This window comes from Schistocerca cancellata, chromosome 8 (genome assembly GCF_023864275.1).
Source record: "Schistocerca cancellata isolate TAMUIC-IGC-003103 chromosome 8, iqSchCanc2.1, whole genome shotgun sequence".
Lineage (NCBI taxonomy): Eukaryota > Metazoa > Arthropoda > Insecta > Orthoptera > Acrididae > Schistocerca > Schistocerca cancellata.
In genome coordinates, this window is record NC_064633.1 from 58,908,660 (window position 1) to 58,933,722 (window position 25,063).

The 25,063-nt window shown below is 45.6% G+C and overlaps 1 protein-coding gene across 3 annotated transcripts in view; it reads right to left on the reverse strand.

Annotated features, from left to right (window-relative positions):
* Positions 1–25,063, reverse strand: part of LOC126095252 (juvenile hormone esterase-like) — a 170,329-nt gene that overhangs the window by 38,854 nt on the left and 106,412 nt on the right. For all 3 annotated transcript variants that reach the window (XM_049910005.1, XM_049910004.1, XM_049910006.1), the window contains exons 7-8: positions 15,158–15,359; positions 6,391–6,572 (exon numbers count right to left, since the gene is read on the reverse strand). In XM_049910005.1, the coding sequence (XP_049765962.1) occupies positions 6,391–6,572; positions 15,158–15,359 (384 nt within the window). The remainder of the gene's footprint in view (positions 1–6,390; positions 6,573–15,157; positions 15,360–25,063) is intronic.

Here is a 25,063-nt window from a genome sequence, read left to right on the forward strand (position 1 = left end):
AATTAGTGCTGCATGGTGACATCACCCGTGGGCAAGACATCAAGCATGAAGAGATGCAGGTGGTTCGTAGCAGTCAGCGTGTCTTCGATGCTACCATCAACCTAGTGTTGCAAAAATGTGATTTATCCGAAGAGCGGACACGTTTCCATTGGTCGATGGTCGAATCCCCATAGTCCAGTGCCCTCTGCAATGTCGTTGGGTCAATATGTGAAGACGTAGCGTAGGTCTGCTGGAGCTCCATGTTCAGCACTGTACGATGAATGGTGTGCTCCGAAACACTTGTGCGTGCACCAGCAAATCTGCTCTTTCGGCAGAGACGTCACAGATCACCATGTGTCACACTTTACAGAGTAGACAAGCCTCCGAACCCCACATTCTGTGAAGAGTCGCAGATGAGCAACCGTTTACAGTCTAGTAGTAGTTTCACTGTCTTTCTACCTCTCTCCGTAGATGATAACGGCACTAGTACGTGAAAATTCGGCCAGCTTCGCCGTTTTCGTAGTACTCGTCCATAGGTTCTGCGTAATAATAATCTTGCCTTTGTGAGAGTCGGCCGACGGCGTTGCCGCAGTGGTGACATTTGCTCCCGTCACATCACCGAAGTTAAGCGCTGCCGGGCTGGGCCAGCACTTACGAGGGCAGTTCAATAAGTAATGCAACACATTATTTTTCTCGGCCAATTTTGGTTGAAAAAACCGGAAATTTCTTGTGGAATATTTTCAAACATTCCCGCTTCGTCTCGTATAGTTTCATTGACTTCCGACAGGTGGCAGCGCTGTACGGAGCTGTTAAAATGGCGTCTGTAACGGATGTGCGTTGCAAACAATGGGCAGTGATCGAGTTTCTTTTGGCGGAAAACCAGGGCATCTCAGATATTCATAGGCGCTTGCAGAATGTCTACGGTGATCTGGCAGTGGACAAAAGCACGGTGAGTCATTGGGCAAAGCGTGTGTCATCATCGCCGCAAGGTCAAGCGAGACTGTCTGATCTCCCGCGTGCGGACCGGCCGTGCACAGCTGTGACTTCAGTGGACTGTTCTTCCTCATGCACCCTACAGCCCCGATCTCGCACTGTCGGATTTCCATATGTTTGGCCCAATGAAGGACGCAATCCGTGGGAGGCACTACGCGGATGATGAAGAAGTTATTGATGCAGTACGACGTTGGCTCCGACATCGACCAGTGGAATGGTACCGTGCAGGCATACAGGCCCTCATTTCAAGGTGGCGTAAGGCCATAGCATTGAATGGAGATTACGTTGAAAAATAGTGTTGTGTAGCTAAAAGATTGGGGAATAACCTGATGTATTTCAATGCTGAATAAAACAACCCCTGTTTCAGAAAAAAAATGTGTTGCATTACTTATTGAACTGCCCTCGTAGATGGATGACCATCCGGTCTACCGAGTGCTGTTGGCAAGCGACCTTGTAGGGCAAACTGAGGAGCTACTTGATTGAGAAGTAGTGGCTCCGGTCACGTAAACTGACGTACGGCAGGGAGAGCGGTGTGCTGACCACACGCCCCTCCATCTCCGCATCCAGTGAACGCCGGTGGGCTGAGGATGACACGGCGGCCGGTCGGTACCGTTGGGGCTTCCAAGGCCTGTTCGGACGGAGTTTTTGTGAGAGTCGCTTATCACAATGGATTTCCCTATTTGTAGCCCGTATCTTCGCTAGGATGATCCCTCGTCTGTTTCTGCTCCGCTTACAAACTTTTGCTATCGCGTCACGTGCCCGCAACGCCACCAGCAGGCATGCAACGTAGCGATGGGCAGTGGTGATAATGTTTTGGCTTATCAGTCTACGTTGGTTGCAAAATAACGGTCGCATAGTCTACGAATACAGGTTCGCCAAACTTACTCAGTAGAGTTTCATGATAGATATGTCGTCTTTCTTCTAAGGATTGCCACTGAAGTTTCCCTTTTCATTTGTGTTACACATCTGCTACTATCCTACAAGCCGTTTCACGGCTAATTGATGAAGATCCCAAACACTGGAACTCTACTGTAGAAGTGACCGCACAAGAGTTTTGCGTGCGATTTCCTTTGGCGTATCTACCACGTTTTCCCACAAACGTTCCAACAGAAGTAATTCTTCCATTCGCATTCCCTAATACTGTCCCACTTCATACTGTTTCTTAGTATTACCCCTCAATACGCATACGATACGACAAGGTCAACATATCCACCACTAATCTGCTTATCAAATAATACGTGGTTATTTCTCTTTGTAATAGACATTATCTTACGCAGATCCGTATTTTAAAAAAGTTACCATTCATGACATCAAACGCAAATTTTGTCCTAGGAAAGAGAGAAACCCCACAATCAGGCTCTCAAGACCAAGCAATAGTCGACTGACCCCCATGACATCCTCTGCCATTTATCACTGTATACGGTACGGAGGGGCATGGGGTCAGCACAGCACACTCTCTGCCGTTGTCGACGTTTCGACCTCTCAGTGATGTAGCTACGCAGTCGGCATCACGAGGCTGAGTACATCACGGTCCAGTCCTCCTACCGAGGAAAGACCCCTGGCGATGCCAGGAATGTAACCAGGGTCCCCCGCATGAGGGTCTGTTGCACTGACGAGTCGGCTGCGGAGGCTCACGTTTCGTCGTAGCCTTCCTGTAACTCCGTAGATCGTTCAACAACGGTAGTTTCCTGTATGTAAGTGCGTCGTTAGCAAAATAATGTTGCAGTGCTACTAAGCCTAACTGCTAAGTCGTTTATGCACACTGAAAACGTTAGAGATCCTAATATCCATCATCAGGGCACACCCACTGTAACATTTGTCATCCAATATAAGGTACTGGGTTCTGTTAGTCAAATACTGATTCGTTAAATTATCAGAATCTCTTGTACGAAACAGATTCAAATGTCTGATTATTTTACGAATGGATTAATGTGTTAAATATTTCACATTAAGTACGTAAGCGGTTAATGTTGAAGACGCAGAACCCTAATTATGTCGGTTTTGATAGTTACGTATCATTCATCCATATACTAATGAATGTCAAAACCAAAACTTTGTGTCAATGTTTATCTCCTGAACTAAGAGTCGTACAATGATGTAACTTTTCGGATACATTCAGCGGTACATGTGAGTACTGTCTGTAAAATGTGTCACGAATACAGTCAGTAGGAAAGGAGTAATAAACTAAAACGTCATGCTTCATGTGGCAGTTTTACTGCACGAACAGCGAAAATGTAGTAAGCAATAAATTTCTTTCTTTCCATCCTCTTAGTGGGATGCCAGGGAGAAAACGTTTCGTAAAGGTTCGAAATAATGCCTAAAGTTTCTTGGAAGTCACCAAGTTCTGTCTTTCTGAAATACTGGATAAATTTAGTCTGGATAATTCGCACATTGATCTACACTGCCTCATTAAAGAGTAATGCGGGAGTGGTCAGTCACCAGAAATGTCTCCGAGACCTTTGTCAGCGGAAGGCAGTCTGTGGATGTCATTAGATGAAGAGCGCCTCTTTCCGGGGTGCGGGCAGTTTTTGCGGAAGTCGGGAGGCGACTTGCTCCGAAACACAGCCCAAGGTCAGTGAACGTCACGGCCGCCCGGCAGTTCTCACGGGATAACTGAGCGCGACGTTTTCGCTTTTCGGTGGACACATCGAAGAGCAGGATGCTGCAAAAACATCAGACCAGCACGGGAGAGTCTGTTGCTTTCGTTCTAAAAATCTGCTTCTGCCAATGGAATTGCATGACTGTGTATCGTGTTCTTGGTGGATGAGGCTGACGAATCGTATAGACACTGCTTCTGTCCAGCACCAACTTTTTGCTTAAAAATGTAGGTCTTGTAACCAAAAAGTGGGAAGCTACATGTGCTTTACCCAACTTTTTCATGAGCTTAGCAACAATCCCCTCCCGTTTCATTGGCAACAGCATCGACTCGTCGTCTATATACTTTTTTTTTTAAAAAAAAAGGGAAGTGAGCAAGAAGCAAAGCAGTTAGATTCTATTGGCGGCCGGCTGCCATCTGGAGAGGTCATTTTTGATGGATTGTGTTCTAAGCGGCTGTCTGCTGTTGTTCGGCATCGGCACATTTCGCTGTTGTCGAGGGAACTTAAGTACACAAACAGCGTAGCGTGATCCGTATTCAGAGCAGCTCGCTTACTTTTGTGCTTCAAATACGGAACTTGTGTCGACAATTTGATTGATTGTGAACTGTAATTTTAGGTTGTTTACTTTTGAATTCAGGAGCTGCACAGGTCAGTGTCTCTGAGCTTCTCCATGCAGTCTTCCAGGTAGATTTTGATACTTGCCGCAGTGTTAGCGTCGTTCTTAGCTAATTTAGTTGAATATTCGAATAAATTTGCCCTTTCTCTGAATCTGTTGTTAATTGCATTAAACATACACAGCAAATAAACTGTTGTACGTGGATCTGACTTAAACTTCAAGATCTTTAAGCTTTTCCTGGTTAGGCAAACGTTAATAATAAATGTAGTGTGCGTACTGTAAGACCTTCGGTACACACACCATCAGATTATTTGACTTGTCGCTCTAGCGAAGTAGGCGAGTGTCAGCAATATGTCTCGTGGTCTTACCGTGGCGTGTTTATCTTCTGCCGTTAGGTCAGACGATAGAAATGCCACTTGCACACTTAGAGTAGCAGATTGACGGTGATCAACTTTAAATAGAACTTGATTAATGATCACACACATTTATTAAAATAATAAAAATCATAGATATTACGTAACTTGATTCTGGATGCTGTTTACAATTGACACTCTGAAGTTCCTTTGGTGTGCGGTTAAAGGCGCTTCAGTCTGGAACCGCGTGACCGCTACGGTCGCAGGTTCGAATCCTGCATCGGGCATGGATGTGTGTGATGTCCTTAGGTTAGTTCGGTTTAATTAGTTCTAAGTTCTAGGGGACTGATGACCTCAGCAGTTAAGTCGCATAGTGCTCAGAACCATTTGAACCATTTTTGTTCCTTTGGTCTTGGTACGTTACTCTTATTCTCACATATCTCTGATACTTGACAAAGTGTCTATTCATTTATCTTCAAATGGTTCAAATGGCTCTGAGCACTATGAGACTTAACATCTACGGTCATCAGTCCCCTAGAACTTAGAACTACTTAAACCTAACTAACCTAACGACATCACATTTACCTTCATAACTATGTACAGGAATATGATAATCTTGCCGGCCGCGGTGGTCTAGCGGTTCTGGCGCTGCAGTCCGGAACCGCGGGACTGCTACGGTCGCAGGTTCGAATCCTGCCTCGGGCATGGATGTGTGTGATGTCCTTAGGTTAGTTAGGTTTAAGTAGTTCTAAGTTCTAGGGGACTTATGACCTAAGATGTTGAGTTCCATAGTGCTCAGAGCCATTTGAACCATTTTATGATAATCTTCTTAGGCGCAGACTGAAACTTGACCATAGACTGGCACAGACAAATGCAGACTAATGCAGACTGGTGCAGATAAATGCAGACTGACTAATCGGAGGTCTGTACACTCGTTATAATACCTCGCGCGTTCAGGTATCACTGCTCGAGTGTGGTCCGCGAGGAGAAAAGGTTCTACGTTAACAGCAATCTCATTGGCTGTGTGACATATTAATACGCGGATCGGCGGAAGCAGAATTTGGTACGTCTTTATGGCAGCGCCATCTCGTAGTGCTTAGACGGACGAGCGCCGCGCCTGCGCTGTTGTGCTTAGCGGGGCGCGCTGACTACGCGGAACTATGTACACAACAATAAGTCTAACTTGTGTAGCGAAATAGTTGACATCATTGTGTCAGTGTTGTCCTTGTGCTAAGCGGCCAAGTGCGAGGATATTTTAGTAATTATTTTGTGAAACCATCGTGCCTTGTACTCGCTCGTCAGGTATTCCTACGATTTAGCTTTATTAACTAAGGAGAGCTGAGTTCACTTCTCCTACAAGTCTAAATTGCTCGTCGGTTGGCATTAATTCACAATATAACTACCGGCGAGGAACTTCTCGGTTAGCAGTCGGTGATGTGGTGGAGTTTCGAACGAATGTTCAAATGTGTGTGAAATCTTATGAGACTGAACTGCTAAGGTCATCAGTCCCTAAGCTTATACACCACATAACCTAAATTATCCTAAGGACCAACACACACACCCATGCCAGAGGGAGGACTCGAACCTCCGCCGGGACCAGCCGCACAGTCCATGACTGCAGCGCACTAGACCGCTCGGCGGAGTTTCAAACGGCTACGGAAATCTAGGAAGACAGAATCGAAAGAGATGTGCGTGGTTTGGATCGTGTTCCAACAGAACAGTGGCTACAGGCTGAGCGACAGTCGATTAGGTTACTCTACAACGGTTTTGATGAGTTGGGAAGTCCATACACCATTATAAGGGCAAAAGGGAGACGATGACAGGCATCTAGCAGCTGCACACGCGTACTCACGTCTATGAAGGCCCCGGCGTTGCTGTCGTCGAGGACGAGGTCCCCGCCGCCGGGGAAGAAGAAGCGCTTGATCTGCTGCCACAGCTGCTGCGACTGGTTGGCCGGCAGCTCCATCAGCACCGGCATCAGCTCGTCGAGGCGCGCGTTCAGCTCCGCCAGCTGCGTCGCGTTGCTCAGGATAGCTGCGCAGACCACACCCTCCATTTGTCCTGCATTTCTTTCTTTACGTACTACCTCGACTCTTTCAAACAGTACCTTAATATTCTACATCTACATCCATACTCCGCAAGCCACCTGACGGTGTGTGGCGGAGGGTACCTTGAGTACCTCTATCGGTTCTCCCTTCTTTTCCAGTCTCGTATTGTCCTTCGAAAGGATTGTCGGTATGCCTCTGTGTGGGCTCCAATCTCTCTGATTTTATCCTCATGGTCTCTTCGCGAGGTATACGTAGGAGGGAGCAATATACTGCTTGACTCCTCGGTGAAGGTATGTTCTCGAAACTTCAACAAAAGCCCGTACCGAGCTACTGAGCGTCTCTCCTGCAGAGTCTTCCACTGGAGTTTATCTATCATCTCCGTAACGCTTTCGCGATTACTAAATGATCCTGTAACGAAGTTCGCTGTTCTCCGTTGGATCTTCTCTATCTCTTCTATCAACCCTATCTGGTGCGGATCCCACACTGCTGAGCAGTATTCAAGCAGTGGGCGAACAAGCGTACTGTAACCTACTTCCTTTGTTTTCGGATTCCATTTCCTTAGGATTCTGCCACTGACTCTGTCTGGCATCTGCTTTACCGACGATCAACTTTATATGATCATTCCATTTTAAATCACTCCTAATGCGTACTCCCAGATAATTTATGGAATTAACTGCTACCAGTTGCTGACCTGCTATATTGTAGCTAAATGATAAGGGATCTATCTTTCTATGTATTCGCAGCACATTACACTTGTCAACATTGAGATTCAATTGCCATTCCCTGCACCATGCGTCAATTCGCTGCAGATACTCCTGCATTTCAGTACAATTTTCCAATGTTACAACCTCTCGATACACCACAGCATCATCTGCAAAAACCCTCAGTGAACTTCCGATGTCATCCACAAGGTCATTTATGTATATTGTGAATAGCAACGGCCCTACGACACTCCCCTGCGGCACACCTGAAATCACTCTTACTTCGGAAGACTTCTCTCCATTGAGAATGACATGCTGCGTACTGTTATCTAGGAACTCTTCAATCCAATCACACAATTGGTCTGATAGTCCATATGCTCTTACTTTCTTCATTAAACGACTGAGGGGAACTGTATCTAACGCCTTGCGAAAGTCAAGAAACACGGCATCTACCTGTGAACCCGTTTCTATGGCCCTCTGAGTCTCGTGGACGAATAGCGCGAGCTGGGTTTCACACGACCTTTTTCGAAACCCATGCTGATTCCTACAGAGTAGATTTCTAGTCTCCAGAAAAGTCATTATACTCGAACATAATAGGTGTTCCAAAATTCTACAACTGATCGAGGTTAGAGATATAGGTCCATAGTTCTGAACATCTGTTCGACGTCCCTTCTTGAAAACGGGGATGACCTGTGCCGTTTTCCAATCCTTTGGAACGCTACGCTCTTCTAGAGACCTACGGTACACCGCTGCAAGAAGGGGGGCAAGTTCCTTCGCGTACTCTGTGTAAAATCGAACTGCTATCCCATCAGATGCAGCGGCCTTTCCTCTTTTGATCGATTTTAATTGTTTCTCTATCCCTCTGTCGCGTATTTTGATATCTACCATTTTGTCATCTGTGCGACAATCTAGAGAAGGAACTACAGTGCAGTCTTCCTCTGTGAAACAGCTTTGGAAAAAGACATTTAGTATTTCGGCCTTTAGTCTGTCATCCTCTGTTTCAGTACCATTTTGGTCACAGAGTGTCTGGACATTTTGTTTTGATCCACCTACCGCTTTGACATAAGACCAAAATTTCTTAGGATTTTCTGACAAGTCAGTACATACAACTTTATTTTCGAATTCATTAAACTCCTCACACTACATTTCGCTTCGCATAATTTTTGTCTGTCTGCAAGGCTTTGGCTATGTTTATGTTTGCTGTGAAGTTCCCTTTGCTTCCGCAGCAGTTTTCTAACTCGGTTCTTGTACCACGGTGGCTCTTTTCCATCTCTTACGATCTTGCTTGGCACATACTCATCTAACGCATATTGTACGATGGTTTTGAATTCTAATTTGTTAGGGAATAGTATTCAACAACTAGCGTGTTTTAAGGCGTCAAAAACAAGAATGCACCGCTTTTATACACTCTCAGACAAAAGAAAGTCGCATCACTAAGGAATTATCCGAAGGGGACGGAAATCAGCAGACACGATGTACATATGCAGACAAACAAATGCTTATACACACATCAAAAAAAGTTTTGCATCACCCCGGTTCCCAGAACTCCTGAAGATAGACGTTGACTGTGGATATCACAGACACAGTCCCTTGCACTGCTCAGAGATGTTACTAAACCCGCCCAAAGATGTAAACAACCATGCATGAACAGCGCCTATTAGAGGGAGGGGGTCCGACAGCCGATCAGTTCCAGACATTCCACCAGGAAGGAGGTACATGGCTCGAGTTGTCTGTAGTTCATCCATGCCTAGTCGCTCAATACCGCGGTTCGATCGCGTCCGCATTGTTACTTTGTGACAGGGTTTGAAGGCAACCCCGTCAGGCTGAACGTCTTAGAGACACTGTCCAGCGAGTGCAGCAAGGTGGAGATTCCCTGATGTTTTGGGATGGCATTATGTGAGGCCGACGTACACCTACATCTACATGGTTACTCTGCAACTCACACTTAAGTGCCTGGCAGAGGGTTCATCGAACTACTTTCATACTACTACTCTACCATTCCACTCTCGAATGGCGAGTGGGGAAAAGGAACACCCAAATTTTTCCGTTCGAGCTCTTATTACTCTAATTTTATTATGGTGATCATTTCTCCCTACGTAGGTGGGTGTCAACAAAATATTTTCGCATTCGGAAGAGGAAGTTGGTGATTGAAATTCCGTAAATAGATCTCGCCGCAAAGAAAACCACCTTTGTTTCAGTGACTGTCACCCCAACTCGCGTATCATATCAGTGCCACTCTCACCGCTATTGCGCGTAACACGAAACGAGCTGCCCTTCTTTTCACTTTTTCGATGTTCTCCGTCAATCCTACCTGGTAAGGATCCCACACCGCGCAGCAATATTCCAGCAAAAAAATGTTCAAATGGCTTTGAGCACTATCGGACTTAACACTTAGAACATCACACACATCCCTGCCCGAGGCAGGATTCGAACCTGCGACCGTAGCAGTCGCGCGGTTCCAGACTGAAGTGCCTAGAACCGCTCGGGCACAGCGGCCGGTTAATATTCCAGCACAGGACGGACAAGTGTAATGTGGGCTGTCTGTTTAGTGGGTTTGTCACGTCTTCTAAGTGTTCTGCCAATAAATTGCAGCCTTTGTTTCGCCTTCCCGACAATATTATCTATGTGGTCTTTCCGCCGCTGGTGGTCAGGGAAGGCTCCGTAACGGCTGTACGTGAATGCCATCCCCCGACCGATAGTGCAACCATATCGGCAGCATATTGGCGAGGCATTGTCTACATGGACGACAATTCGCGCCCCCATTGTGCACAACTTGTGAATGACTACCTTCAGGATAACGACATCGCTCGACTAGAGCGGCATGCATGTTCTCCAGACATGAACCCTAACGACATTCCTGGGATAGACTGAAAAGAGATGTTTATGGGCGACGTGACCCATCAACCACTCTGAGGGATCTACACCGAATCGCCGTTGAGGAGTGGGACAATCTGAAGCAATAGTGCCTTGACGAACTTGTGGATAGAATGCCACGACGAATACAGGCATGCATCAATGCAAGAGGACGCGCTACTAGGTATTAGAGGTACCGGCGTGTACAGCAATCTGGACGACCACCTCTGAAGGTCTCGCTGTATGGTGGTACGACATGCAATGTGTGGTTTTCATGAGCAATAAAAAGGGTGGAAATGATGTTTATGTTGATCTCTATTCCAATTTTCTGTACACGTTCCGGAACTCTCGGAACAGAGGTGAAGCAAAACTTTTTTTGGTGTGTGTAGTTACAGACACATTGGGTAATTTATCCTAGAGAAAGAGTTCCACAAATTGAGAAAGCCAGTAACGCGCTGATGCACCTCTGGCCCTCATGCAAGCAATTATTCGGCTTGGCGTTAATTAACAGAGTTTTTGGATGCCGTGCCACATTTCCAACTACCGCTTTAGTTCGTCAAAATCCCGAGCTGGTTCGAGGCCTCTGCCCATAATGCTCCAAATGTTCGTAGTCGTGGTCAGATATGGCGACATTGCTGGTCATGGTAGTCTTTGGGAAGCGTGAAGACAAGCAGCAGAAACCCTCGCCGTTTGTGGGCGGGATTACCTTGCTGAAATGTAAGCACTGGACGGGTTGTAATAAAGGGCAACGAATCGAGTAGATTGTCGTCGACGTACCGCTGTGCTGTAAGTGCCGCGGGTGACAACCAAATGGGTCCTGCTATGAAATGGAACGGCACCCCAGACCAGCTCTCTTGCCTGGTTGTCGGGCCGTACGGTGGGCTACAGGCAGCTTGGTGTCCCAACTCTGCCTGCAGCGCCTTCAGATACGACTTCGCTGGTCATCAGGACTCACTTAGAAACGTGCCTCATCACTGACAGTTCAGCTCCAGTCAGTGAGATTCGAGAATTGTTTGTCTATACATAAACGTCACCTCTACCGATTTCTGTCCCATTCGAATAACTCCTTCGTAGCATTTTTTTTTAACTGTATTATATTGGGCTCACCCACAACTAGCTCGTACGATTCTCTATAAGGTTAACCGCTTCATCTGTAGCTTTGCAGTACGTGTACATGTATCACGGCACGTGGAGAGGGCCTGCCCCATTACCCTCTCGCTGAATATATTGCTGATCCTCTTCTTACCGCGCGGGCTGCATAGAGAGCTTGCTCACAACTTTAATTGATAGTACAACTCTGTTCTGACGATTCCAGGAAAGGCTTTGATGGTCTCTGGTTAAAAAAGAAGTTGTCAAATACGGTTCAAGGATTATGTTTATTTTAACAGTTACCGTATGTCTCATTTCCTCAAAATATCCGTCGTGGTACTCAGTAATTTCTGTAAATATCAGCCGGCCGAAGTGGCCGTGCGGTTCTAGGCGCTGCAGTCTGGAACCGCGAGACCGCTACGGTCGCAGGATCGAATCCTGCCTCGGACATGGATGTGTGTGATGTCCTTAGGTCAGTTAGGTTTAACTAGTTCTAAGTTCTAGGGGACTAATGACCTCAGAAGTTGAGTGCCATAGTGCTCAGAGCCATTTGAAGCATTTTTTTTGTAAGTATCACGAGCCACTATCATACAGACAGAGCTTCACGTAATACAAATCATACTTGATAGTAAACGCGTCAGACCACTGTGCTCTGCTACCAATCACGAACAATCTCCTAGGCAAGCATCGACACGACGGCGCCCTTTCGAGCATACCACGTCACAACACACGCAGCATGTTAGTGCGCACCAAACCTAGAGACATGGCTTAGCCACAGAATGAGATTGAAGCTGTTGGGACGGTTCGTGAGTCCTGTTTGGGTAGCTCAGTTGGTAGAGCACTTGCCCGCGAAAGATAAAGGTGCCGAGTTCGAGTCTCGGTCCGGCACACAGTTTTAATCTGCGAGGAAGTTTCTTAGGTTAAAACATAATTAAAGAGCTTAGGTAGAGACCTTTCAGCAGTTGTTCATAGTTACTGGACTAGAACAGAAACGGACCTCGATCCACCTCTATCGAAATTTGCGTTTGCTCAAGACAACATTATCCGTGAGAGAAGTTTGCCCAGTGTCATGTAATTCTTGATACACTCCAACGCATCTGCACTATTACAAGCTTGAGACGGTGGTGCTCTTGTTCTGCTGTACATTGGCCATCCGGCGTTGTGGTACTTTGACCCACACCCAACGCCCCCTACTAGTAATTGTGACTTCCGACGTCGGAACTGCTGCTTCTCCTTTAAGTACTCATTGTGTTGTCCTTTTAGGGCTGGGTAAAGGAAGGAAGATCACCGTTTAACGCCCGACCGACGACGAGGCTCTCGGAGACGGAACACAAACGTCAGACTGGGAGAAATATAGAGAAGCAAGTCAGCGGCGTCTTTTTCAAATGAACATTTTCAGTATTTACCTTAAGCGATTTAGAGAAAACATGGTAAACTAAAAATCAAGATGATCTGAGGGGAATTTGAACCGCTGCCCTAAAGGTTGAGCGAAGCCCGTTCCGGTCCAGACACCAAGGAAGTTTGGTCGGTGGTGCCACAGATCGAAACGAGTTCCTCCAGCTAGTAGCAACGCACTCTTTTGGTAGCTCCGTGCTTCTGTACTACCCGGAAGCTCGAGCAGTTTACGTCACAGCTCGAGAAACCCCAGGCTTCGCTAGAGCTTTCTATCGGTGCGCGATCTCTTTACTTTTATCGGTGATATTTTCGCGACGTTTCTCAGTGTTATTGACATACCATAGATTTTAATACTAAAAATCTCTTTGAAATACCGAATGCGATATTTCTTATGGTACAAGTCATTTGTAAAAACAGCAACTAATCAATAAATAAAAAACCACAATTACGATTCAGTCTTAATTCTCGTGCGTTCACTCGTCCCGCAATCAACTGATGTCTGTTGGTACCTTCTCCGCAACTGTTCTTACCGCTACCACATAAAATTTGTATCTACAGCCCGTTTAGTAGGATTGGACTGGATTGTTTGAGGGGAAGAGACCAGACAGCGAGGTCATCGGTCTCATCGGATTAGGGAAGGAAGTCGGCCGTGCCCTTTCAAAGGAACCATCCCGGCATTTGCCTGGAGCGATTTAGGGAAATCACGGAAAACGTAAATCAGGATAGCCGGACGCGGGATTGAACCGTTGTCCTCCCGAATGCGCGTCCAGTGTGCTAACCACTGCGCCACCTCGCTCGGTTAATAAGATCTATTTGGTTTATTAGGCATTTAATTTCTAATTAATTTACCTCTTGGCTTCATCCGTATGTTACCATCGTGTTTTCAAGCTGATTGAAATCTGATAACTTTTGTAAACGTTATTCTAATATTGAAATAGGGATCAAAATGCTCATTTGCAAATCACTTACTAATCGATTGTAGCCTCTAAACATCAAATAAAATACTGCGTTGGGTCCAGAGTCAAGTGATACTTTTTAAAGACAACACCTTTGCCTTAACTGTTAGTTTTCTTTAAATAATCCCCAATAAATCCTTAAGCAACCGCACATAATGTATGAGAACTACGAGGGGACTTCAAAAAGCAAGCTACGCGTTGTCATAACATGTCAAGTAATTGTTTTTGAATGTTGCACCGCACTTTAAATTCACAGAGATGCTTGACACTATTTTTCTACAGTCACGAGTCTCTGTAAACAACGGTCGGAACTTTCTACCAATCGTTCAGTTCCTCGGCGGTAGAAATCCGCTCCTCGGTTGCGGAGCCTTTTGAGAACCACTGAGCGAATGTCGTCATCGCTGGAAAATCTGTCTCCACGGATGTTCTTTCAGCTTGCCAGAAAGATGAAAATCGCACGGGGCAACATCTGGACTTCCCGATCAGCGTCAGTCACGTGTTCGCGGCCTTGGTCAAATTTATTGGTACTATTTGACTACTGCTGGACACGGCATTGCATTTGATCCACACACCGCCACATTTTCAAGGTTAAACTGTGTGAAATTTAGACGTTGGGATACGAGAATCTCACTGTCCCGCGCATTTCAACTTCGCAGTACGTTTCCAGTTGGTGCGTCATTTCGTTTGCACAGTGTGATGCACGTGTTATCTGGACGCCAGGAACATGTACACTATTCTGGCAGTTGTTGTTATGGTGTCAGCGCCAGACACCACACTTGCTAGGTGGTAGCCTTTAAATCGGCCGCGGTCCGCTAGTATACGTTGGACCCGCGTGTCGCCAGTATCAGTGATTGCAGACCGAGCGCCGCCACACGGCAGGTCTAGAGACACTTCCTAGCACTCGCCCCAGTTGTACAGCCGACATTGCTAGCGATGGTTCACTGACAAAATACGCTCTCATTTGGCGAGACGATAGTTAGCATAGCCTTCAGCTACGTCATTTGCTACGACATAGCAAGGTGCCATATTCAGTTACTATTGATATTGATATTGTGAATCATGTACCGTCAAGAGCGACGTTCATCATTAATGGATTAAAGTTAAGTATTAACTAATTACGTCCGCTTTCTGAATTCTAATTCCTTGTCATGTTGCAGAGCTCACGTCAGTATAGTCCTTCCCTCCTCACGCCAGCCTGCGTGAGCTACAACGCGTGCATTTCGGCCTCCTCTAGTAACACAGTCTTGGCTCTTCTGCCAACACAACAGTTTTGACCTAGTCTTACTGTGAGACGATGAGTGTAACTTGCTCTCTGAAGTCCCTACGTATTACTGTAAATTTCTTGAAATGCTACGGAAGTTTGTGGGTAGGTAGGATTTAATCCCATTTCGCGTGTGTTGCGAGTCATGAAATTGTCATATTTCAACCAAAGATGTAGCTTGTTCGTGGTAGTTTCTCGCGTATCGCACGCGCTCGCGCCCCGCGTCGGATGTCACGCGCTCGCTCGAGCAGCGCTCGGTTGCTGGCTACGTCTCGGGCGTCGAGAGCCGCTGGGTTGAGGCGTGCGGGGTACTCACGGACGGCCCTGATGATGCCCTCCTGGGCGACGACGCCGGTGAGCCAGGGCACGGACGTGAAGGCGGCGGAGCTGCCTCCGGCTCCCGCGCTCAGCGCCTCCTGCAGGATGGCCAGCGGCGCGGCGGGCAGGAAGCGCTCCTCGGGGTCGCCGCTCGACTCCACCGTCGGCCGGTACAGCGTCAGCGGGTCCACCGACCACACCTGCGCACCACAGCCGTGCAACTGAATCTGATGCGTCGGAAAAAAAAACTTCAGACTGTCATCAGGCAAAGCAGCAAGCTTGTGGAAGACTCGAAAGGCGCTACTCACTCTTCTACATCTACATCTACATCTACATCCATACTTCGCAAGCCACCTGACGGTGTGTGGCGGAGGGTACCTTGAGTATCTCTATCGGCTCTCCCTTCTATTCCAGTCTCGTATTGTTCATGGAAAGAAGGATTGTCGGTATGCCTCTGTGTGGGCTCTAATCTCTCTGATTTTATCCTCATGGTCTCTTCGCGAGATATACGTAGGAGGGAGCAATATACTGCTTGACTCTTCGGTGAAGGTATGTTCTCGAAACTTCAACAAAAGCCCATACCGAGCTACTGAGCGTCTCTCCTGCAGAGTCTTCCACTGGAGTTTATCTATCATCTCCGTAACGCTTTCGCGATTACTAAATGATCCTGTAACGAAGCGCGCTGCTCTCCGTTGGATCTTCTCTATATCTTCTATAAACCCTATCTGGTACGGATCCCACACTGCTGAGCAGTATTCAAGCAGTGGGCGAACAAGCGTACTGTAACCTACTTCCTTTGTTTTCGGATTGCATTTCCTTAGGATTCTTCCAATGAATCTCAGTCTGGCATCTGCTTTACCGACAATCAACATTAGATGATCATTCCATTTTAAATCACTCCTAATGCGTACTCCCAGATAATTTATGGCATTAACTGCTTCCAGTTGCTGACCTGCTATTTTGTAGCTAAATGATAAAGGATCTATCTTTCTGTGTATTCGCAGCACATTCCACTTGTCTACATTGAGATTAAATTGCCATTCCCTGCACCATGCGTCAATTCGCTGCAGATCCTCCTGCATTTCAGTACAATTTTCCATTGTTACACCCTCTAGATATACCGCAGCATCGTCCGCAAAAAGCCTCAGTGAACTTCCGATGTCATCCACCAGGTCATTTACGTATATTGTGAATAGCAACGGTCCTAAGACACTCCCCTGCGGCACAACTGAAATCACTCTCATTTCGGAGGACTTCTCTCCATTGAGAATGACATGCTGCGTCCTGTTATCTAGGGACTCCTCAATGCAATCACACAATTGGTCTGATAGTGCATATGGTCGTACTTTGTTCATTAAACGACTGTGGGGAACTGTATCGAACGCCTTGCGGAAGTCAAGAAACACGGCATCTACCTGTGAACCCGTGTCTATGGCCCTCTCAGTCTCGTGGACGAATAGCGCGAGCTGAGTTTCACACGACCGTCTTTTTCGAAACCCATGCTTATTCCTACAGAGTAGGTTTCTAGTCTCCAGAAAAGTCATTATACTCGAACATAAAACGTGTTCCAAAATTCTACAACTGATCGACGTTAGAGATATAGGTCTATAGTTCTGCACATCAGTTTGACGTCCCTTCTTGAAAACGGGGATGACCTTTGCCGTTTTCCAATCCTTTGGAACGCTACTCTCTTCTAGAGACCTACGGTACACCGCTGCAAGAAGGGGGGCAAGTTCCTTCGCGTACTCTGTGTAAAATTGAACTGGTATCCCATCAGGTCCAGAGGCCTTTCCTCTTTTGAGCGATTTTAATTGTTTCTCTATGCCTCTGTCGTCTATTTCGATATCTACCATTTTGTCATCTGTGCGACAATCTAGAGAAGGAACTACAGTGCAATCTTCCTCTGTGAAACAACTTTGGAAAAAGACATTTAGTATTTCGGCCTTTAGTCTGTGTTTCAGTACCATTTTGGTCACAGAGTGTCTGGACATTTTGTTTTGATCCACCTACCGCTTTGACATAAGACCAAAACTTATTAGGATTTTCTTCCGGTGCTGATTCTACGATATCACGCTTATGTCGATGTTTATGCTTGCTTCGTCGGTTACGAGAAAGCTTTTGACGTCTCTCACCATAACAAACTGACGTATACTGATGAGCCAAAACATTATGACCACTTCTCATCACTCAAAAGAGGAAAGGCCGCTGCACCTGATGCGATACCAGTTCGATTTTACACAGGAGTACGCGAAGGAACTTGCCCCCTTCTTGCAGCGGTGTACCGTATGTCTCTAGAAGAGCGTGTAGCGGCGCTCGGTCTGCAATCACTGATAGTGGCGACACGCGGGTCCGACGTATGCTAAAGGACCGCGGCCGATTTAAAGGCTACCACCTAGCAAGTGTGGTGTCTGGCGGTGACACCACAACAACTGCCAGAATAGTGTACATGTTCCTGGCGTCCAGGGCAGAGGTCATCCCCGTTTTCAAGAATGGACGTTGAACAGATGTGCACAACTATGGACCTATATCTCTAGCGTCGATCAGTTGTACAATTTTCGAACATGTATTATGTTCGGGTATAATACCTTTTCTGGAGACTAGAAATCTACTCTGTAGGAATCAGCATGGGTTTCGAAAAAGAATGGTTCAAATGGCTCTGAGCACTATGGGACGCAACTTCTGTGGTGATAAGTCCCCTAGAACTTAGAACTACTTAAACCTAACTAACCTAAGGACAGCACACAACGCCCAGCCATCACGAGGCAGAGAAAATCCCTGACCCCGCCAGGAATCGAACCCGGGAACCCGGGTGTGGGAAGCGAGAACGCTACCGCACGACCACGAGATGCGGGCATTTCGAAAAAGACGGTCGTGTGAAACCCAGCTCGCGCTATTCGTCTACGAGACTCAGAGGGCCATAGACACGGGTTCGCAGGTAGATGCCGTGTTTCTTGACTTCCGCACGGCGTTCGATACAGTTCCCCACAGTCGTTTAATGAACAAAGTAAGAGCATATGGACTACCAGACAAATTGTGTGATTGGATTGAAGAGTTCCTAGATAACAGAACGCAGCATGTCATTCTCAATGGAGAGAATTCTTCCGAAGTAAGAGTGATTTCAGGTGGGCCGCAGGGGAGTGTCGTAGGACCGTTGCTATTCACAATATACATAAATGACCTTGTGGATGACATCGGAAGTTCACTGAGGATTTTTGCGGATGATGCCGTGGTGTATCGAGAGGTTGTAACAATGGAAAATTGTACTGAAATGCAGGAGGATCTGCAGCGAATTGACGCATGGTGCAGGGAATGGCAATTTAATCTCAATGTAGACAAGTGTAATGTGCTGCGAATACACAGAAAGAAAGATACCTTATCATTTAGCTACAATATAGCAGGTCAGCAGCTGGAAGCAGTTAATTCCATAAATTATTTGGGATTACGCATTAGGAGTGATTTGAAATGGAATGATCATATAAATTTGATCGTCGGTAAAGCAGATGCCAGACTGACATTCATTGCAAGAATTCTAAGGAAATGCTATTCGAAAACAAAGGAAGTAGGTTACAGTACACTTGTTCGCCCACTGCTTGAATACTGCTCAGCAGTATGGGATCCGTGCCAGATAAGGTTGATAGAAGAGATAGGGAAGATCCAACGGAGAGCAGCACACTTCGTTACAGGATCATTTAGTAATCGCGAAAGCGTTACGGAGATGATAGATAAACTCCAGTGGAAGACTCTGCAGGAGAGACGCTCAGTAGCTCGGTATGGGCTTTTGTTGAAGTTTCGAGAACATACCTTCACCGAAGAGTCAAGCAGTATATTGCTCCCTCCTACGTATATCTCGCGAAGAGACCATGAGGATAAAATCAGAGAGATCAGAGCCCACACAGAAGCATACCGACAATCCTTCTTTCCACGAACGATACGAGACTGGAATAGACGGGAGAACCGATAGAGGTACTCAAGGTACCCTCCGCCACACACCGTCAGGTGGCTTGCGGAGTATGGATGTAGATGTAGATTTTGATCAACGTGAAGCTGTAACAAAAATGTATAAGCGGTGTAGACAGAGATGGGGCATCATCCTTGTGAAGATACGGGCTGCAAATGAGGAAATCCATAGAGATAAGCGACTTTGACAAAGGCCAGATTATTATGACGCAGAGCCTCTGAACGAGTATCTCGAAAACGGCGAAGATAGTTGAATGGTCACGTGCTACTGTCGTGAGCATCTACGGAAAGAGGCAGGAGGACAGTCAACCACCACTGGCGCTAAATGGTTGGACGTCCACTACTCTTCACAGAACGTGGGGTTCGGAGGTTCAAATGGCTCTGAGCACTATGGGACTTAACATCTATGGTCATCAGTCCCCTAGAACTTAGAACTACTTAAACCTAACTAACCTAAGGACAGCACACAACACCCAGCCATCACGAGGCAGAGAAAATCCCTGACCCCGCCGGGAATCGAACCCGGGAACCCGGGCGTGGGAAGCGAGAACGCTACCGCACGACCACGAGATGCGGGCGGGGTTCGGAGGCTTGTCTGCTCTGCAAACCAGGATAAATGGTGATCTGTGCCATCTCTACTGAAAGAATACGATGCTGGTGCACGCACAAGTGTTTCAGAACACATCGTACATTGTTGCACATAGAGCTCCATAACAGAACACCCCTAAGTGTTTACATGTTGACCCAACGACAACCTCAATTAAGATACCAGTGGCCACGGGACCATTGTGATTCGAACGCCGATCGATGAAATGTGTCGGCTCTTCGGGTGAATCAAATATTTGCTACGCTACGTCGATCGTCGTCTCCACAAACGCCGTCATGGAAGTGAACGGCGGCTGAAAAGATGCAGTGCGACACGGCGGCAGGCTGGTGCGAGCAGTATTATGCCGTTGAAGATATTCTCCTGCGCTTGCATCGGACCTGTGGTAGTAGCCGAAGACACACCGAGAGTTGCGAACCACCTACATCTACTCAAGCTTGATGTCTCCCCCGACGGCGATGTCATCTTCCAGAAGTATATTTGTCCTTGTATCGGAGCCAGAACCGTGCTACAGTTGTTTCAGGAGCGTTGTAGTGAACTCACGTTGATAACTCGGCGACCAAATTCGCCTGATGTAAATCCTTTGGAACTCATCTGGGTCGCTATCGGGCGCCATACGCAGAATAAGTGATGTATTTCGTTCCAAAGACGAACAAATAGGTTATGAAGCAAGAGGTCATAATGTTTTGCCTCATCAGTGTGTATCTTACATGTACTGGTGCTGCATGGTTGTGAGATCCAACGGATTGAAAATTTGTACTGGAACCAAAATACTCTTGTGCAGGCGGCAGATGTAGCCGAGCGGTTCTAGGCGCTTCAGTCTGGAACCGCGCGACCGCTACGGTCGCAGGTTCGAATCCTGTCTTGGGCATCGATGTGTGTGATGTCCTTAGGTTAGTTAGGTTTAAGTAGTTCTAAGTTCTAGGGAACTGGTGACCTCAGAAGTTAAGTCCCATAGTGCTCACAGCCATTTGAACCATTTTTGAACTGGTGTGCATGTCGACGGTCAGCTGTCATAAAAGGTATTGATTACGAATGAAGTTGGCCAGGGCTGCATTCTTTTCCTATTAATTTTCAACATCTATTCTGCGAACATCTTGCAAGAAGCTCTTGGTGGAATGTATCAAGGAGCCATGGTTGATCGGGTTATCAGTAATTGTCTTACTTGAAACCCGGCTGGAAGACCTTCAAGAACTACTAGAGGCTGGAACAGAGCTATAACATGGGGTTATCCTTAAATGTCAACTAGAGAAAACAAATGGTCGTCAGCAGAAACCGAGAACCCAGATGAAATCTAGGGCAATCTCGCAATCGGTGATTAATTTTCATCATCTGATCTGCAAAAATAATCTTCCAAGATGCTCTCGTTGGAATGTATAAAGGAGTGGTGGTTCATGGCGTTATCAGTTAAAATTTCATCATTTAAATATTTGTGGTGTCAAGTTAGTGATGCCTGGGACTTTTCTCAAGAAATTCGCTGCTGAATTGAAAAGGCCAGAAGTTCTTATCAGAGAATGTACAAAGTTCTGATTAGCGGTGACACTTTCCGCAGTATTAAGTAACATGTTAGAGGAATCTGAAGTGTGGGCGTATTGAAGGATATTAAGGATAACATTGCCAGATAAATTCACAAATGTAGTAGTAAGATAACTGGAATACTTTGGGCATATAATTCGCAACAACAAAATATATTTCAAGGAAAGAATGATGGAAGATGTGGTCCAGGATGTAGAAGATTTTCCTCGCTCAAGAACTTAAGCCAGTGAATTGAGCGCATAGCAGCTTTTCAGAAGAGCCGTCGGCAGACAACAGATTATGCTAGAGGCCGCCGCTGTTCTAGAAGGGCGAGGTACTCGAAGAACAAGAAAGGACAAGACGTGGATAAACCGGGTGATCAAAAGTCAGTATAAATTTGAAAACATAATAGACCACGAAATAATGTCGTTAGAGAGGTAAAAATTGACACACATGCTTGGAATGACATGGGGTTTTATTAGAACAAAAAAAAACTAAGTTTACAAAATGTCCGACAGATGGCTCTGGACACCAAAACTGCTACGTGACGGGTGAGAGGTACGCCGATATATTACAGAATCGCATTATCCCCAGCCTGGCTGATAACACCTGCTGGAACGTACGATGTTTATGCAGGATGGCGCTCCACCCCACATTGCTAGACGCGTGAAAGATCTCTTGCGTTTGGTGATGATCGTGTGCTCAGCCGGCACTTTCGTCACGCTTGGCCTCCCAGGTCCCCAGACCTCAGTCCGTGCGATTATTGGCTTTGGGGTTATCTAAAGTCGCAAGTGTATCGTGATCGACCGACATCTCTAGGGATGCTGAAAGACATCCGACGCCAATGCCTCACCATAACTCCGGACATGCTTTACAGTGCTGTTCACAACATTATCCCTCGACTGCAGCTATTGTTGACGAATGATGGTGGACATATTGAGCATTTCCTGTAAAGAACATCATCGTTGCTTTGTATTACTTTGTTATGCTAATTATTGCTATTCTGATCAGATGAAGCGCCATCTGTCGGCCATTTTGTGAACTTTTGTATTTTTTTGGTTCTAATAAAACCCCATTCCAAGCATGTGTGTCAATTTGTACCTCTCTATCTACATTTTTCCGTGATTTATTCGGTTTTCAGATTTATACTGACTTTTTGATCACCCAGTACACTGTATTTATTTACAGAAGGATGTAGTGACTCGTAGAAATCGAGCCAGGAGAAGATCAGTTTGGGTTTCAGAGAAATGTAGGAACGCAACGACTTTATTTCCATATACATATATTTTAAATGTAAGTCCCCTGCCACGTTTTCTGTTTGTGTGTGAAAGCTAATTGCAGAAACTGTAGTAAGGCTTTTGATACAGTTTGCACTAATAGACAGACTGAATCACGAGAAACGTTTGTGTGCATAATTTATTACCGTTAGGCCAGAGAAGTCGTCCGACATAGACGCTTTATGCTACCCGTGCGAATCCAAGGCAGATCGCTTCTAGACGATAAGTTGTAGAAAGACAAGACTACATTTACAAAATTTTGTACATTTTAGAAACAGCTTTTGACATTGTTGACTGAAATACACTCTCTGAAATTCTGAAGGAAGCAGGGAGCGATAGGTCATGTACAACTTGTTTAGAAACGAGACTGCACTTCTAAAAGTCGGAGGATGTGACGGGGAGGCAGTAATTGTGATCGGAGTGCAGCAGGGTTTTAGTTTATCCCTCATATTGTTCAATCTGTGTATACAGTAAGCAGAAAAGGAAAGCAAACAGAAATTTGGAAAAGTAATTGAAGTACATGGAGAAAGTAATAATAACTTTTGAGATATGACGGTGGAGTTTCTCTGGACGTCACAACAATGGACTGCAGACATTAGATGAACGAAATGAGATGAGCCTTGAAAAGAGGTTGCAGGATGAAGACCAATATCGGAAAATCAGGGATAATGGAGAGTAGACGACCTAAGTTAGGTGGTGATGAGTGAATAAGGTCAGTAACCGAGGCTAAGGGAAAGTAAATGGTAACAGCAGAAATAAAGAGAATATAAAATGTCGATTGGCAATAGGGAGAAAACCTTTCCTGATATACAGAAAAATAATAACCTATAATCCAAACTTTATTAGTTAAGAAGTATTTATTCAAAGTATTTGTCTACAGTGTACCCTCGAATGGAAGTGACACCTACACAACATGAAGAGAATAGAAGCTTTTCAAATGTGTTGCTACAGAAGAATGCCGATGATAAGAAGGGTAGTTTGAATAACTAATGAAGTTATATTGAATCGAATCAGAGCGAAAAGAAATTTATATCACAACTTGACTAAAAGGAGGGGTCAGTTGACAAACACACATTCTTAGGCATCCCCGTGATTTACAGGTTTTGAGATCCCTTTTGACACAGACTCAACATAATTTGTCTGTACAGATATCCATTGCGAAACCTATGTTAATATTCTGATGAATATTCACGTCAATGGTACAGCTTCCAGTATATTACACCATCTCATTAAGAAATTCAGATTTGAAATATGAGTCAGGAAAGGAGCTTCCGTTCACCAAGACTGTTCTGAGTAGACGTAAAGGAACTTCTCATGCCGTAAAACTGGAAAAACGCAGTCGTCTTAATGAAACATTTCTGAAATATCTCAGTTTCGAAAATTACATTGCGCTGTTTGTCTCTTAAGATAGTCCTGGAAACAGTTATAATAAGACTAAAATAATCAACATATCGAAAAAAATCTACAAATCAAAAACGAAATCAGCTTGTGGGCTTGTATATTTAGTCGAAGACTGCAGACTAGGTGAACTGTAAAATAAAAAAGCAAAAATGGTCGGGAGAACTTTTGGTATCATAGCAAAGCTTCCGACGTATTTGAAAAAGAAAAAAATGCGTTATCTGTATTATGAATTTTGGTTTATAGAAATGAGATATGAATCTCTAATACGAAAACTCAAAAGATGTTGGGAATTACTAGCAGGGACGGGAAAACAAATAATAGATCAGGCAATACGAAATGTTGGTGGAGTAATAAACAGCTTCTTGATACGGCGTAGTCAGATTGGCCATGTTGTAGTACTGCTAGTGTGGGCGGCATCCTGTTTAAGTGAGAAAGGGAGAGCTTTCCTTAATGCGCCGTGTCTGTGGGGAAAATGGCTCTAGTTTCGAACTCAGTCTTGACCATGTAAGCCACAGAATTCGTCCCTACATACAAACTGAATAGTTAAGAGACTGAGGGGATGGACAGAGGTTACAACACACAAAGCAAAAGGTTATAATTGAAATGTTTATATACGTGGCTTGGAACTTAAATAGTGGCAACTATTTATTCACAACCGATACAAAAGAGCTGCATGTTTCCTTCAAAGTAGTCAACAGCGTTGTGTAGAACCCGTTGCTCAGCGATGTGGAAGACGTAGTATACCGTTAGCAGAGCCTGTTCTGTTGATGGTACGAATGGAACGGTCTACTGCCTGTCGAATCTCTGGAACAGTTCTGAAGCGAATGCCACGAAGCCAAAACTAAAATTCCAGTCCAACGAATGGCGTCATTATGGGTCGCCGCGAAAGTCGAAAGTGCGTCAGAGCCCCAGTATGGTGAAAGTTACGGTGGTTCTCGTGTACTACCGTGATCCTAACGCATTACGTTCCTCCATGACAGACCGTCCATGCACAGCATTACTGTTCGTTTTTGGAGCATCACCTGCAACCAGCTTTGTGAAAGAAGCGGCGACACTTTCTGCGCAACCCACCCACCATTCTGCACGACAATACGCGGACGCATGAAGCGCAAGCTGTGGCTGCTCTGTTCGGTCGATGGGACTTGGAAGT